The sequence below is a fragment of the Scardinius erythrophthalmus genome (genome assembly GCF_964197995.2).
Source record: "Scardinius erythrophthalmus genome assembly, chromosome: 5".
NCBI classification, from domain to species: domain Eukaryota; kingdom Metazoa; phylum Chordata; class Actinopteri; order Cypriniformes; family Leuciscidae; genus Scardinius; species Scardinius erythrophthalmus.
In genome coordinates this window covers 24,134,950-24,150,521 of record NC_138225.1, presented here as the reverse complement: position 1 = coordinate 24,150,521, position 15,572 = coordinate 24,134,950, and the positions used below count along the sequence as shown (strand labels likewise).

The 15,572-nt window shown below is 37.4% G+C and overlaps 1 protein-coding gene across 4 annotated transcripts in view; it reads left to right on the top strand.

Moving 5' to 3' along the window:
* The window catches only part of arhgef28a (Rho guanine nucleotide exchange factor (GEF) 28a), a 73,788-nt gene that overhangs the window by 24,348 nt on the left and 33,868 nt on the right, over positions 1–15,572 (top strand). For all 4 annotated transcript variants that reach the window (XM_081366486.1, XM_081366487.1, XM_081366485.1 and 1 more), the window contains exons 5-13: positions 1,349–1,532; positions 1,682–1,871; positions 3,891–3,951; positions 5,189–5,235; positions 5,453–5,510; positions 10,975–11,075; positions 11,659–11,948; positions 13,759–13,954; positions 14,073–14,187. In XM_081366486.1, coding sequence (XP_081222612.1) covers positions 1,349–1,532; positions 1,682–1,871; positions 3,891–3,951; positions 5,189–5,235; positions 5,453–5,510; positions 10,975–11,075; positions 11,659–11,948; positions 13,759–13,954; positions 14,073–14,187 — 1,242 coding nt within the window. The remainder of the gene's footprint in view (positions 1–1,348; positions 1,533–1,681; positions 1,872–3,890; positions 3,952–5,188; positions 5,236–5,452; positions 5,511–10,974; positions 11,076–11,658; positions 11,949–13,758; positions 13,955–14,072; positions 14,188–15,572) is intronic.

Below are 15,572 nucleotides of genomic sequence, written 5' to 3'. Positions count from 1 at the left end.
CCATGGTGGAAATCATTCTGAATTTGTGTTTGTTGTGATAACCTGATGAGCAGGTTTTGACTCGGATCTTCACATCTTACTCTTAAATGTTTGTCGCACACACACATGCTGTAGTTTAAGGGCCAGATTGAATTAAATAAGTGAATTTGTGTATTCTACGCTTCAAATCATCCAACAGGCTGATTGGACTCCTCCATGTATCGTGTTTAGCCCTTGGGCCATGTCTTCCTTAGATATTGCAGAGACCATGTGCAAAGTGCTTGCCATACCACATGTTTATGACCAGATGTGGACCGCACAGAGATTAGCTGTCCGTTTGAACTGCAATCGATGTGAGAGTCCACCAGGGTATTATGGTCAATTATTTCTTAGACCAGTGGTTCTCAACCAGGGGTTCGGAGCCCACTAGGGGGCCTCAGGATGACATAAAAGTATTTAAATTAATAAATTATTATTAATTTATTAACATATTCTAACTTTAATCTAAATTATTATTATTAATTTAATATTAATAATAATTAACATTATTATTTTTATTGAAGAACATATTCTGCAATACTGAACATCATTTATGAAATCACAAAATTAATTAATTAATTATTAATTAATTAATTAATGTTAAATTAACATTTTTAACACAATTATATTAGTTCAATAAAAAAGATTGAAAACAATCTGCTTTGTCATAATCACTGTAGAACTGCCAGATCTATCATAGTGAATGTGGAGGGGGGACCTTCAAATATTGTCAAAAAGTTTGAGAACCACTAAGACGACATTAAACCTGTTATCAGACTACTGCTAATTTACACAGAGCACAAAGCACAGATAGGCTTATGTGTGTATCTGAGTGCTAATTCAAATACAGAATTTTTACACTGATCTGCCAACTGGGTTTCTAATTTATAATAATTGGTACAAAATTGTCCCCAAAATTAGGCTACATTTGACAAAACCTCCATCTGGCAGCATCTAGAGATGCCAGGAATTTCATAGGTAAAGTAATGTTTTTTTTTTATTATTCTAGAAATGCAAAAGGCATTTTAGAACTACTGTAGGTTTAGCGTGTAGTAATTAAAATTAGTGTCATACATACAAATAATCGAAATTTGTCTGTGATAATATACTGTGTATTCTTCAATTAAAAACTATATTTATTTGGGGGGGGCGTCAAGTCAAAAAGGTTAAGAACCACAACTGTACAGGGAAATTATACTATACAATGGACTAAATCTGAGTGTAGAATGAAAGAGAATTAGACATGCATACACGTACTACAACTCCTTTTATGCTTGTTCACCTACATGATTTCCAAGTCTGATCACTTATCGTTTTCTGTCTCTTTCAGTTCTTCTTCCCAGGGAAACGCCTCTACATGTGGCCGTACGTTTGGGGTTCCCACACCTCAGTCACTTCCTCCTCCAGGAGTCTGAAGGTCAGAGGATGGTTTCCATAGCCGATGACGAAGGGGAGAGTCCCCTCACACTGGCTCAGAAGCATGGAGACCCAGTGCTCATCAGCGCTCTATCAGAGTGAGTCACTCCGTCCAGCCTGACACAATATACTATAATTAGATTACATCTTAAAAAGATCCATTAATCACTGATGTGTCACCTCAGTCATTGATCCAGTGTACAGTGTGGGCTGAGTTTCATGTGTCCTGTGACTGTGTTATGATCAGTCCCTCGAGTAGCAGTGCATGGAGGCCAGTGTGGATGTGTCAGATATGGACTGACGGCTCTCACCAGCTCCGTATCTGTCCCGTCACCAAATCTATTAGCCTGACTGTCAAACACGGCACACAGATAGATGCACAAAGCAGCATCCAGCTGTTCAGAGAGAAGAGCAGAGAGCCGGATACACTCGCACGGGTGAGTCTGCATTTCCATATGTACACAAATTTCAAGGAAAATCTTTTTTTGCTTCCTGTCTTTTCTTGTAGAGCTATCTAAAGAATGTGGAAAGCTCATGGTTATTGTTTGTAAAAGGAAGGATTTAGACAAACACACAAACAACAGACAGGAACAGATAACTATTTTAACAAATTTTTGAGGATTATTTTCAGGTTATAAAAACTGCTAGGATAAACCTAAACAGTCTGGTTTCAATTTGATTTTCATTATTAATTGTGATCTCTAAAATCCTTGGTCATTTTTTATATCTTGGTTTTATCAAAATGGTTTTCACTAAGTTTAACAGTAAGCATTTCTGATTATTTTCTGCTTTTGCTTTTGAGGAGTTTGTTACCAGTTAAAAGTAAACTGTATTTCTTGCGGCATTAAAAAATAAAGTAAAAAAATTACGGCTGTTTTTGAACCGGTTTCACAAACACTCCCCCCCCAATCTGCCAGTCATTCAGATCAAGGGGCCAAGGGTCAGCTGACTAGCATACACTTATTAGCCCCTGCTGGTAGATGCTGTAACTACACTGTCTGGACCCCAAAATCATATTTCTCTATTGCCTGTTATTCCAAAGAATTCCAAATTGGCTGTCTATTCTGAATAAATAAACTTTATAGTAAAGAACAGTTTTCTGTATGTGCTAGCTAACATGTCTTTTTAAAAATGGCGGGTGCCGGTGTTTCGTATGGCATGCGTTCGACCAATCAACGTACTCCTATTCCTATTGTGGTGGGTTAGACCCTCCTCTGAAGTAGGAACTAATTTAGACCTCACAAAAGGCGTTCCTAAAACTAAAATTGTTCCCAGTTCCTGTAGCATGTTCCTGTGGTGCGAACATGCCAAAAAGCTGGTACATCATCCAGTAGTTATGGGAAATATGAAAACGTACCTCCGGTGCAAAAGGCGGTTATTTTAATTGCACTGCAGGTAAAATAACCCCCTGTTAGAAATACACCTCTCAGCTGTCACCCCTCTCTCTACCCTCCATTTTTCATCGGCCGTCTAGAAATAAACTGCTAAGGGCAGGTTACAGGAGAATGATGTGTGAAAGAGTTTTATGAGCATATTAATGACTCAAGTCATAACTTTGGAAACTTTTATTGCAGTTTACAGTATCATTTACAGGTGCTTTGAGCAGCAGACTGGTATTTCTCATATAACAACTGCAGGCAGGCAGAGCAAGATCACCAGAGAGATTACAAGTGCTGTAAATCATGTTTCTCTAAACTATGTGTAATTGTACATTGTTTAAAAAGTAAATGTACAGTATTGTTCAAAAGGTTTTTTGTTTTTTAGAGAAGAGGCTTAATTTATTTGATCAAAAATAGAGTAATTTTTTAAAAATAAAATAACTGTTTTCTATTATAATGTATTTAAAAAAGGGAATTTTTGCCTGTGAATTTTCAGTATCATAACTCCAGTCTTCAGTGTCACATGATCCTTCAGAAATCATTTTGATATACTGATTTAATGCTCAAGAAACATTCCTTCTTATTATCAATGTTGAAAATAGTTGTGCTGCTTAATATTTTTTTTGTGGAAACTGTTATACATTTTTATTGATTTAAATTAGAAACACTATGCTATTGTAACATTATAAATGTCTTTATTGTCACTTTTGATCAATTTAATACATCGTTTCTGAATAAAAGTATTAATTTATTTTAAAAAAATCTTACTGACCCCAAACTTTTGAATGATAGTGTACATCCAGTCAAAACGAGATGTTTAAAATGCTTTGTTGCTTTTTTTTGGATTTCCATCTAAAACAAGTTCAGATCGTAATTTCATACGTGTATCAACCCATAACAAAATGTGAATTTATGGTCAGACCTGAAGTGTTACAGCTATTTCTTTTCCAATTAAGTCTGAATTATTCACAGTGCATTTTAATCAGAAATCCACATTTTCTTCTTGATCCAAACCGTCATTCCACTGATGTCAAACACAAATGTGATTCTGTATCAACCCTGACACGCGTGTTCCAGGTGGTGCGACTGAGCGACTCGTCTGAGGGCAGTGTGCACACCTCTGATGTATGTGATGCAGGTAAGCCAGAGCTCATTTCAATGCATTTTACCCCAATTCACAGATTTTCTGTCTGTCAAAATTTTTGCCCTTGTTAGCAATAATGAACTCAATCCAACTATTAAGCTAAAATGTTACAGTTTAAAATTTTGACTGATATTTGTGGGTTTCTGGAAATGAGATTATAAGCCGTGTGGTGAGAATTCAAACTCCACAGGATCACAGCTGGCCATAATATTCATATTATTATTTTTCACTTTATTTTACTCCTCCTGTCTTGGGTTTATTTTATGACTAGTTTCTATATTTTGCTCTCGCCAAAGGTCTTATCACGTTTCATCCTGCTGATGTGATAAATTTTCCTCTCTTCTGGCTCTCACCCACCCTCAATCCTCCTTCTGTTATTCCACTTTTTCTTTTTCTGTTTGTCTCTCGTTCCTTTCCCTCTTCTTGACCCCAGTTCCCTCTCTCTCTCTCTCTCTCTCTCTCTCTCTCTCTCTCTCTCTCTCTCTCTCTCTCTCTCTCTCTCTCTCTCTCTCTCTCTCTCTCTCTCTCTCTCTCTCTCTCTCTCTCTCTCTCTCTCTCTCTCTCTCTCTCTCTCTCTCTTACTGTCTGTCACTGTGAGTTAGGTCTGGCAGGGTTGTTGGAGTACATTGGGTGAATTTGGCTCAGTCAGGAGGACATTGTGGTAGAATGTGGGATGAGGAGCACACACACACACACACACACACACACACACACACACACACACACACACACACACACACAGACACACACACACACACACACACAGAGCAGTCTTTGTGAGGGACCTCCGGCTGGTTTCCCAAACATGTCCAGTATGAGGAGACACATTCCTCCTGGGTGGGCTGAGAGACAGAGACACTATATGTTTGGGAGGGGTAAGACAGGATAAAACGAGAGAAATAATCTGCCTACAGTTGGACTAATGAAGAAGAAATGGCATGATGTAAATGCTATAAAGAGATGCATATAGAGATTGCCAGCTTGTGTTGACAGCAGGAGCCTCAGCAGGTTTAGTCTCTGTGACCTTTTGACCTTAATGTGAAGACATTTCTTGTCACTGCTCAACATGGTGATGGGTGTCTCAAGGTTTCAAATCAAGAGTCGTGTTTGTGCTTGTTTTTGCTTCTTTAGCTTGGTTGAGATAGTGTCCATTTATGATTTACTCAAGTTTGGCAATTGTGTAAGCGTGAAAATCAATTTGTATGTTTTATTTGTTGTTTCTGCTCCTCAGATCTGAACAGTCCCCTGAGAATTGAGGACCAAACCCTGGTGGATAGTGTGAGTGGAGTTATTTTTGTGCTTGAGTGTGTATAAATCAATTCCTGGAATCAGAACCACAATAATGGATCACGTAGTCTTCTTTAGACCTGCCATATGTGCTGTTGTGGGGGGTTTCTGTTTGCTAATACCCGTGTTCTTATTTTGTCTCTGTTTTCATTCTTCATAACAGTTGAATTGTGGTGTGCGAGTTTGTTTTTGTTTTCGTGTTTTTCAGGTCTTTGAAGAACAGCTTGTTCTCTGCCTAGATGAAGAGGACGAAGATCTAAACTCGGGTACACACATGCATCCATTCACTTACTGATATGTGTTTTATTACAAATAAATGCTGTTATTTTGATCTTTCTTTTCATCAAAGAATTCTGAAAAATCATGCATCATGGTTTCCACACAAATATTAAACAGTATAATTTTCAACACTGATAATAAGAAATGTTTCTTGAGCAGCAAATCAGCATATTAGATTGATTTCCGAAAGAGATATAACTAATAATAGTTTACTATGTTTTAATGCATTTTTAATTACATAAATGCAGCATTGGTGAGCATAAGATACTTTTTCAAAAACATAAAAAATAATTGTACCGACCCCAAACTTGCCACTTGAAACTTGTAAAGTCAGTGTTTTGTTGCACTGGAGACAGTATTATTTAGTATTTCATAACCATTGATGGGCATGGAATGTCATAAGAGAACCCTCCACAGTAGCAGCAACTCAAATAGTGTTTCACACCGAAGATTAGTTACAATTGGTGTTAGCATGTTGCTAAGCTAACAGTGTGATACTCTAGCGCTCTAGTGATATTAGCGCCGTAATTCACTCCGTCTCACCAAGAAAAAGAACACATTGTGACAGCTGTGAAACGGTACGAAATGCGCAATTTTATGATCGAATCAGAGAAATAAATGCACAAGCGTGGTTTCTCGAGAGAGAAATTGGCACCATCTGTTTGGCTAAAGAAGTCGAAGAAAGAATGAATGGGAAAGTGTTTAATTTAAGAGGATTCTTTGAGGTTAGGGCAATATCATGTTCATTCAAAACAGACGTCATACTCTCAGTGTATTACAAGTACAATTACAAAGTAGCAGGCACTGGCAACTGAACATACTCATTTTCCATCTAAATTAAATAGTGCAGGCCTTCTGTTCAGACTTCATTGATTAGTTTGTCGTTGTTGCTCATGGGGAAAAAGTGCCTTCTGGATTTCAGGTGCTGCTTTTGCTCTTATGGATCTGCTGGCCTTGTTTTAAAATGGCAATCTATTTTTTTTTGTGGTCTTTTAGAGGAACAAAAGGAGATTTATAGCTCAGCTAGGAGGACAGAAGATGGGGCTCTTTTCTTTTGAAACAGCATTGGCCCCTTCATCCGAACCACCCTCTCACACACACATGCACATTCACAGTTTCAACTGTAAAGTGGAGGAAGGAATGTTAACAAGCTTCGATTTTTAAACTTGCACAAAAGCTGACATTTAAAATGATGCTTTAAAATGTAGCCCATCCCACACAACGCGTTCCTCATCCTAATGCAGATGCTCTGACTGATTTCGCCCAGTTACCTTCATGTAGCAAAATGATTCCCAAACAGGCCTATGTGTACCTCAGGGGTTACTTTAGTAGGTTATAGGAGTCTTTGGACAGATTTGGATTTTGTTTGGTTAAGCCTAAAAAAAAGGCTTGTTAATCTAATTTTTTTTCTTTTTAAGGAAAGAAAACTGTGTGTGTGAGCCTTGTCAGTTTTTGAGGAAGAAAGTTGTATTAATTACAAAATAAATAAATATTAAACATTATATTTAAATGATACATTAAATATACATTAAATAAATATTAAATATTAAACATTAAAATGATTAAATATTACAATCATTAAATTGCACCACACAAAAGAGTTTTTTTTTTTTTACCTCAAACTTCTGAATAGTAGTATAGGGTCTTACTCATGGATCTAGGAATATTTATTAATTTATTCAATCATAAAATGCAGTCACATGCACATATGCAACCTATTTCCATCATCTTTTTACTGAACTATTATTCCTCCATTTCTTGTTTTAAACACAAACTCAGTCTCTCACACAGACGGTTAGCCACTAAAAACTCTGGAGGCAGAGGGAGGAGAGAGTTGGGGTTGGAGCCCAGATTTCATGAGAGACTAAAACAGTCACTCTCCACAGAAAAGAGAAGGCCGACTGGAAGCAAACTGTTTTGGAGGGCTCTATTTAAACTGAATAGACAATGCTGCTGTCATAGAAAAGAAGGAATAAGAACACGGACTAGAGGATATAAGAAAAAAGGAATTAAGTCTGACATTTTTGTTTACTCACCTTTACCTATCTGGAGATCTTTCTTCTTAAGGAGGATTTTCTAAAGAGCTGCACACAGACATACGTAATTATTGAGTTGCAGCGCACTCATTGTATCATGTAGAAATCCAAACTTGTGAAATGAAAGTCTTTGTTGGCTTTTAAGACGTTTGGTGGGTTGAATGAGTCTGCTGTTTGGATTACTGGAACACATGTTCCCGCTGAAGGACGGACACATACAGACACTGAGTGGTTCTCTAGCAGAGACTGAATGTCCACCACATGCAGAGAGAAATACATCTCGAGTCTCGACTCAGGCTCACACACACCTGGCTGTAATACTGCATTTTAAAAGTTCCTGGCTGGTGGTGACGTGGTATTTTAACTAGTAGACATTGGCTTTCATGTGTGGTGTTGAGTATTTTAGTGGGGTTGATTTTGTGAGTCGAATTGAGTCTGTGTCGTGTTGAGTTTGTGCTGCGAAATTAGATGCAATATGTTTGTATACTTGGGATTTGTAGGAATGAGTTTGTTGGATTTGAGGTTGATTTGGTCTGTGTGGGTTTAATTATAATTTTTATTACGGTATTTACAATTATAAGTCTATTTTTGTTTTAATAACTTTAGTTTTCGGTAGCAATCAGCTCAGCATTTGGAGTGTTGATTTTTCCAGGAACAGAGAAAAAGAGAGCTTAACGTTACAAGCACAGATTTCCAGGCAAAATGTCAGATGAAAAATTCTGAAAAGCTCCCAGAATTGATTAAGGCAATTTACTTGTACAGCTATTAATAGATTTAAGAACATGTTCTGGATTAGATTGTGGGTCACTACACTTGGATTGTTAATGAAATGAATGAATGTGTGTTGCAACTCAGTTTGGCCCATCCTTGTACAGTTTTTGAGGCGATACATGACTCATTCCTGCCTCTAAGTTGCATTAAAAAAGGTTATTTTGTATCATGAATTTATGAAAAATAATTATGGTGATTTTTGTTTCACAGTGAAATTGCAGTTTGCTATATTTTTTGTTTATAAAGTCTGAGGGGAGGACCGGGACCTCATGGGGTTTTATTAGCGTGTATGGTTAATGATTCCTAAACCTTGGCTGACCTTCCAGATTCCTACAGACACCTTAGTTTGAAAATCCCTCTGTCGTGCTCTCCCAGGTTCAGTTTGAGTCCTGACTCTGCCTGTAACAAAAAAAGTGGGAGTATAGAGTGTCGAGACTAAGCCCACCTTCTCCGACACGCACACAAACACACACAGACTCATCTCCTCAAGGCTTATCTGTGGAATCTGCATTATTTGGAAAGGTGTTCTCAAACTCCTGGGTAACTGCTTGGTGATTTTACTGTTTCGTGTTTCGCAAAACGGGGCAGCTGAGGAAAATTAAAAACATGGACTCTGACTCAGACTCTCCATTTAACTACTCATGGCCATCCTTCCCAAAGATGAGAATCCGGAGACGGACATCAAAAGCAGGTAACTAGAGAGTAAGGGGGGGGTGAGAGAAATACAAATGATGTGTGCATCAGAGACACACATATACAGTGCATGAAGAAAGCACACATACACAACCAGAAGTCTTTGTTTGTCTCTCATGACTTTGAGTTTGTGTGTTTTTGTCTAAGTGATACAATTGTTTTTGGTCTGTGGTGCAGGGCAGCGTTACAGGCTTAATTCAGCCATGAGTCAGAGCTCAAATAGCTGGTACAGCTTCTAGCCAGTGAGATGTTTTTGATGGGGCATTACAGTGGTCATTCCACTGGTGTTGGTCTTTCCTTCCCCCCCTCAAAAATATGTATGTTCATCCTGTGTAGTCAAAGGTATTATCCGAAAAGGGTAAAGGAAAAACTTCACTGCCAGTCACATGACAAATTAAGTGAGTCCACAGCATTCATCATTTGAAAGCAAAACTGCTTCTTTCAGCTTTTGTAAAACAGGTATTGTTTTAGTTTTATAAATGCAGTAGCATTACATCTGCTTTTGAGTTGATGGGGATTCAGCACACATGAGAACTGTTACTGTGTTTCCTGCAGATGTGTGATTCACCAAGTAATCTAAATGAGTAATGTGTGTGTGTGTGTGTGTGTGTGTATGAAGAGGAATGAAACCGAGTTGACGTCAGTATCTGGTTTTTCCGTTGTTGTTGCTGGAATGCCTTCACATGCATCCTTCATGACGGGGTGCCCCTGTAAGTTATTGGAATCTCACTTTTGCTTAAACATATTGTACACACAGTTGATTACATGCCAACATATACACATCTTTCCCTTGAAATGTAATCTTGGTGTGTTTGTTTGACAATGTCGGTGGAAGATTTTGGCATTTAAATGGATATACTTGTGTAAGTTTGTGTTTCTGCACATACCTGTAAAGATCATTACGAATGTGCGTGAAAAAAGACTGAATGTCTGTTTCTTCTATTTTCTTCACACTGCACCACTTTGTCTGCATTGGGACCACAAATTCTGTGTGTGTGCCCAGAAAATTATTTATTTATTCAGATTTAGGATATTTTGATGGAAATCTCAGTTATTATTTATTTAAGCAAATAGCAGATTTGCTTAAGTAATTGCTCTTTTATTTGTGTGTGCGTTTGAATAAAAGTGGCAGCTAAATGAATAAATGTAAATATAGATGAGGCGGTTTGATAAATGATATACAGTACCATATACTATTAAATATACTATATTTGGTCTATTTTAATATTTTAAAATGTAATGTATTATGGCAATGTAATGTAGTGTGTTATGGCAAAGCTGAATTTACAGCATTATTACTCCAATGTCACATGATCTGATTTGCTGCTCAATAAACATTATTATTGTCAGTGTTGAAAATAGTTGAGCTACATAATATTTTTATTATTATTATTATTTCATGATTATTTGATTTGAATAAAAAGTGCAAAAGAACAGCATTTATGTGAAATAGAAATCTTTTGCAATATTTAAATGTCTTTACTGTCACTTTTGATCAATTCTATGCATCCTTGCTGAATAAAAGTACTAATTTCTTTTAAAAAAATCTTCAAGACCCCGAACTTCTGAACGGTAGCGTAGGACTGTAATGAGAAATTTAAAGAAATAAAAATGCACAGGGAAATATAGAGTTAACTGTGCGAAAGGAAAGTAAATGCCTCTTTAAAAAAACGAAACAGAAATTTTAACCGCTGTAAAGAGACCGTGCTGTTGTGCTATTTTCTATTTTACTGGTTTCTTCTGCCATCTTGGCATTTCGATATTGTCAAAACACATGTGCACACACAAGTTTCCAGAGAACAGAGCAGAAGCAGAAGCATGTGAAGTGACAGCTGTTATTTGCATTGTTTTTATTAGCTAACTTTTAAATATCATTGACTCTGCATTTCCATCCAGTTGTATCGACACACATGCATCAGTTTGACAGTGTTTTATTTTTATTTTTTGACAGAGAAGTTGTGTTCATCTCCTGGTTCCTGCCCTCCGTTTCCCCTTCACTCCTCAGGCGCTGCTGCCGTCAGGCTCACGGCCATGCTCAGAGGCTCCACTAAGGTCAGACGCCACACATATCATTGCTCCTACAGATCAGATCGTTCAATATGCCAGATCCACAGACACTCCAAATCCCATCTCCTCCCTTCATTTAGTGCCTATATCTTTTGATTGATCTCTGTGAAAGTCTTGCATATTGTAGCCAGAACTGTAGCCACAACTCTTTTACTTCCACAAAAGTCTATTGATTTTATTTATGAGACATCAGGCTTTGCATTTAAATTCTTAGATCCAGTGATAAAAGAACCATGACTTTGAGTTTGACTATATTAAAGGGATAGTTCACCCAAAAATGAAAATTCTGTCATCATTATTTTGCTTACCTGTTGGATTTTATTTCTTCTGTTCAACACAAAAGAAGATATTTTTAAAAAATATAATGAAAGTCATGTAATGTTTTGGAATCTTTTTGACTTTTGCTGTATGGGCAAAAAAGAAAGTAAGTCGTACAGGGTTTTTTAATAACGTGCTGGTGAGTAAATTATGACAGATTTTTTTATTTTTGTGTGAGCTACCCTTTGAAATTACTATATTGCCATTGTCCTGTTTCATTAAAATATATTTGTTTTCTCTTCTAATGTAGGACAATGACTTCAATATGAAGTGCAATGTTACAGGTGTCACAGAGGACAGTTCTGGGACAGATAGTGGCGTTTGGCGAATGTCAGATACAGGGGTCTTATCACCAGGGACAATAGATATGCCTCCAGCTATTAAAGATGATGACGGGCAGAGAGGACGCCATCCCGGCTCTCGTACTTTCTCTCCCACCTCACCAGCGGGACTAATGCTGGATAGACTCATGCGTGCCACACGACCAGCTGAACTGACCTATAACAGTTCAAGCTCACCGACAGAGTCATGTGACCTAAGGTAAGCATACTAACATTGATGTTTTGGTGTGTCCATCAATTAATTCAGGAGGTATTTAAAAATTTGACCCTTTACTCTATACACCATCCTTTAAAATTACTGTCACTTTTGATCAATTCAATGCGTCTTTGCTGAATAAAAGTATTAATTCCTTTAAAAAAAAAGATTGTACCAACTCCAAACTTATAAATGGTTGTTTTCATCCTCACTATACTTCTTAGTGGCTTGAAGTAGCCAAATCAGACAGATGCCAGCATGGACAGGTTGCGTAACATGAGACAACAACACAGACTACATGCAGGTTCACTTACAGCAAGAACTAACATGATTTGTGCTGACCACGTGTGTTTTGGTCAAGGAATTCCTGGCTGCTAAGAGCATGAACCTGATCTGATAGATTTCAATGTTTGGAAAACATTTTAAGGACATTTTGTTAACTTGTGTACAATAACATACATTTTACTGTATTGGGTCACCTCACCACTTGCTTTCTGGAGCAAAACCTGCTGAGAACTTCTGCAGTAGGTCTGTGAAACCAAACAGGTAAACAAAAAACAAACCCAGGGCAAACTGGGGCTGGGTGATAAAATGATAATTATCACAATATAATTTTTCTCGATAAAAGGATTACAAAATTTAGTTGATAAAATGTTCATGCGGCAAAATCGGAATGAAACACCACTACTCATTTATACTCAAAGAACCACGCCACACACGAACCATTTATCAGCTCGGCTCAAACGGCAGCGCAGCGCGAACCTATAGCAGATGCGTTTACTCGCTGTGGGATATCAAATTGTATTATATTATTAATGTAGACATGTATTAAATGTATTAAAGGATTAATGGAATATAATTATAATATTTTTGTTATTAAGCTACAGCATTTGTATTTATTACTAAATGTAGGCTACTGTTTTTAATACAAATACCATGGAAACCATATAGGAACATTTTACCATTAAAGTGAGGTGCAATATGCGTGGTTTTACCTGTGGTTATCATGATCTAGATGTATGATACTATGGATGACCAATGGTTAAGTCCTAACTCTAAACTAAAACTAAATGTATTTTAAAACTATTTAGTTTATTACAATTTTTATAGATTTTACTGTTTTTGTTAATGGACATAAATCATCCCAACTCAAGCTACTGCTACTGTCAAATGTGCATTTCTAAGAGGCAAAACTGTAATATTATTAATATTGCAGTCTGCACTGCAAACTCTGCTAAAGATACATGTCATCAAAGTCAGGCAACGCAAACCTGTGTCATGATTTGAAACAATATCACCCGTTAGAACATGCAGAAACTAATAAACTAATATTTCTATTAAGATTTTAAGGAAAAAATGAATGCTCTACCTCAGATTTGTGAAATGTTCACCTGTTTTACAAGTGTTTGTCATGTTCTGACAATAAAGAGAAGTTTAAAACCACAATTAACTGCCTGGTTTCTACAACTTTCACTCAGGAGCAAAACTACTAAACTTGCATTTATTGTGAAAATTATTGATATCAACTGATATGAACATTTTTATTGTGATAGTTTTGGGGCCATATCACCCAGCTCTATGGCAAACTGACAAGTTACCTGGCCCTGTTTGCATTTGCCCAATAAAGCAGGAATGTAGTTTTTATGCACAAGTCCAGAATCAATTTGAAAATGTTTCCATTATTCAAAAACTTTGGGCTTGCCGTGAGATATGAGAGTTGTTGTGAGTATTTGTGCCAAACAATATGCAAGTAATGCTAGTCTTACTCATAGTGGTTGTTGAGAATTTTTAGAAGTCCAATCCTCTCTCTAAGCCCGAGTCTGGTGGCCTTGGAAATGGACAGCGAGGAGGATGATGATGATGACATTTTAATGAAGAAGCCCCTCCCCCAGCCACAGCCTGAGCTCAAAAACATCCCAGATGAGCAGATGATGTTTAGTACCATCCCTGTTCTTACCTGCATGCGTTCTCACTCCGCCTCATCTGCCTGTAACCCCACTCCTGCAAAGGTACCATTGCTATTTTCCCTTACATACAGTGAGGCAGACTATACATGACGATCATTACATTTTGAGCACTGAGATCAGCTGTGTGCAAACTGAGTGAAAATATTATTTCTTTTCTCAGGATATTGAGCAAGGCATCCGTCTGCGTTCATATTCCTACACCTCCCCTAAAATCAGCCTGCTGCCTCCACGATTCAGTAGGGATGCCCACCCTCCACCCACCAACCTCAACCAGGGTCAGATCCTCTAACATCTCACCTTCCACCTCTCACATTACCTGCATTAGTTCCCATGACATGCATGTTTTTTCCAGGGTTAGCCTTTCTTAAGGCCCTTTCACACCGGATGCGTAACGAAAAAGCGAATAGTTCGTGTGCGAATAGTTTGCGTCAAAACCATGGTCAAAACCCATCACATGAGCTGCGTAAACACGGTCTCTATCTCTATCTTTGACGATTAGCTTTCTATCCCAAATGTAGTTTAGCCTTCTAGCCAACACAGCACAGGACTATACAACGACGAAAACTATCACACAACATACTCACAGTCGTGATAACCGAGTTGGTTGGCAATGCTACGCCACACAATCATTGTCCTTGTAGTATGCGATTGGCTGAAGCCTTTTCTGTCGCCGCAAAAGTAAAAAAAAAAATCGACATCGAAGCGAAAAAAATAAAAGTTGTTTTTTTGCCGCAGCACATTCGCGTTCGGTGTGGAAGCGCTCATTACACAAACAGCTGATCAAAAAATAAAACCATCGCTTGAATTATTCGTGCTTCAAAATCGCGTCCAGTGGACCTTTAGGGACAGATGACAGGAAGTCAAGTCAAATATAAAAAGAAAAATCAGGATGCATGGGTAGATTTAGTAGATTTGGTTATACTGAGATATTTCTATCACATATCAAATTTGAAGTCATGAAAGCATCTTTTGTTTCTTCTCTTTGCTGGAAACGACTGAGCGTAGTGGTCATAACATCTCTTGTATTTCCTGTCTAGTCTGTTTTAAGCATGATGAGCTTTTAAGGGATGATGGGATTTGTAACTCATTTAAAATATGATTATTTCCTTGGTTTTTATTTTTTATAGCAAGATCGGAAGACTTCTTTATATAGGACTTGTTTGATCCTGCAAGTATAAACAGTACATATTTATCTCAGCACCACAGATTAAAGCATTCACACTTTGCATTGTGGAGTAAATCCAAATCCAGCTGGTTTAAGTGGTTTATAGCCACACTTCAGGGTTTGTGTTCTGTGTAGATTAATTACCGTTTGGATGTAAATGCCTTCAAAGTAAATTATTTTTCATGATGATCAAGTTGGTAATTTTTCGGATTTGCACACACTCCTGATAACCATTTTATAATTTAGTTAAAAGCAATACTCAATGCAGCCATCCAGAAATGACTTTATTTTCTTTAAAGAGCCACAGCTCTGTTATGCTACAAAAGCGCTGCCAGTGTAAAAAAAACACACAAAAAAAACACAGTGCTATTATAGTCATGCTTCTGCTTCGATTATGCTCTGCCTACATATGCAGTGTGAAACAGGCCTATACTTTCTTAATCTGTTTCATATACAGTATTTAGTTATAATCTCCTTGGATTAATTGTTTTATCT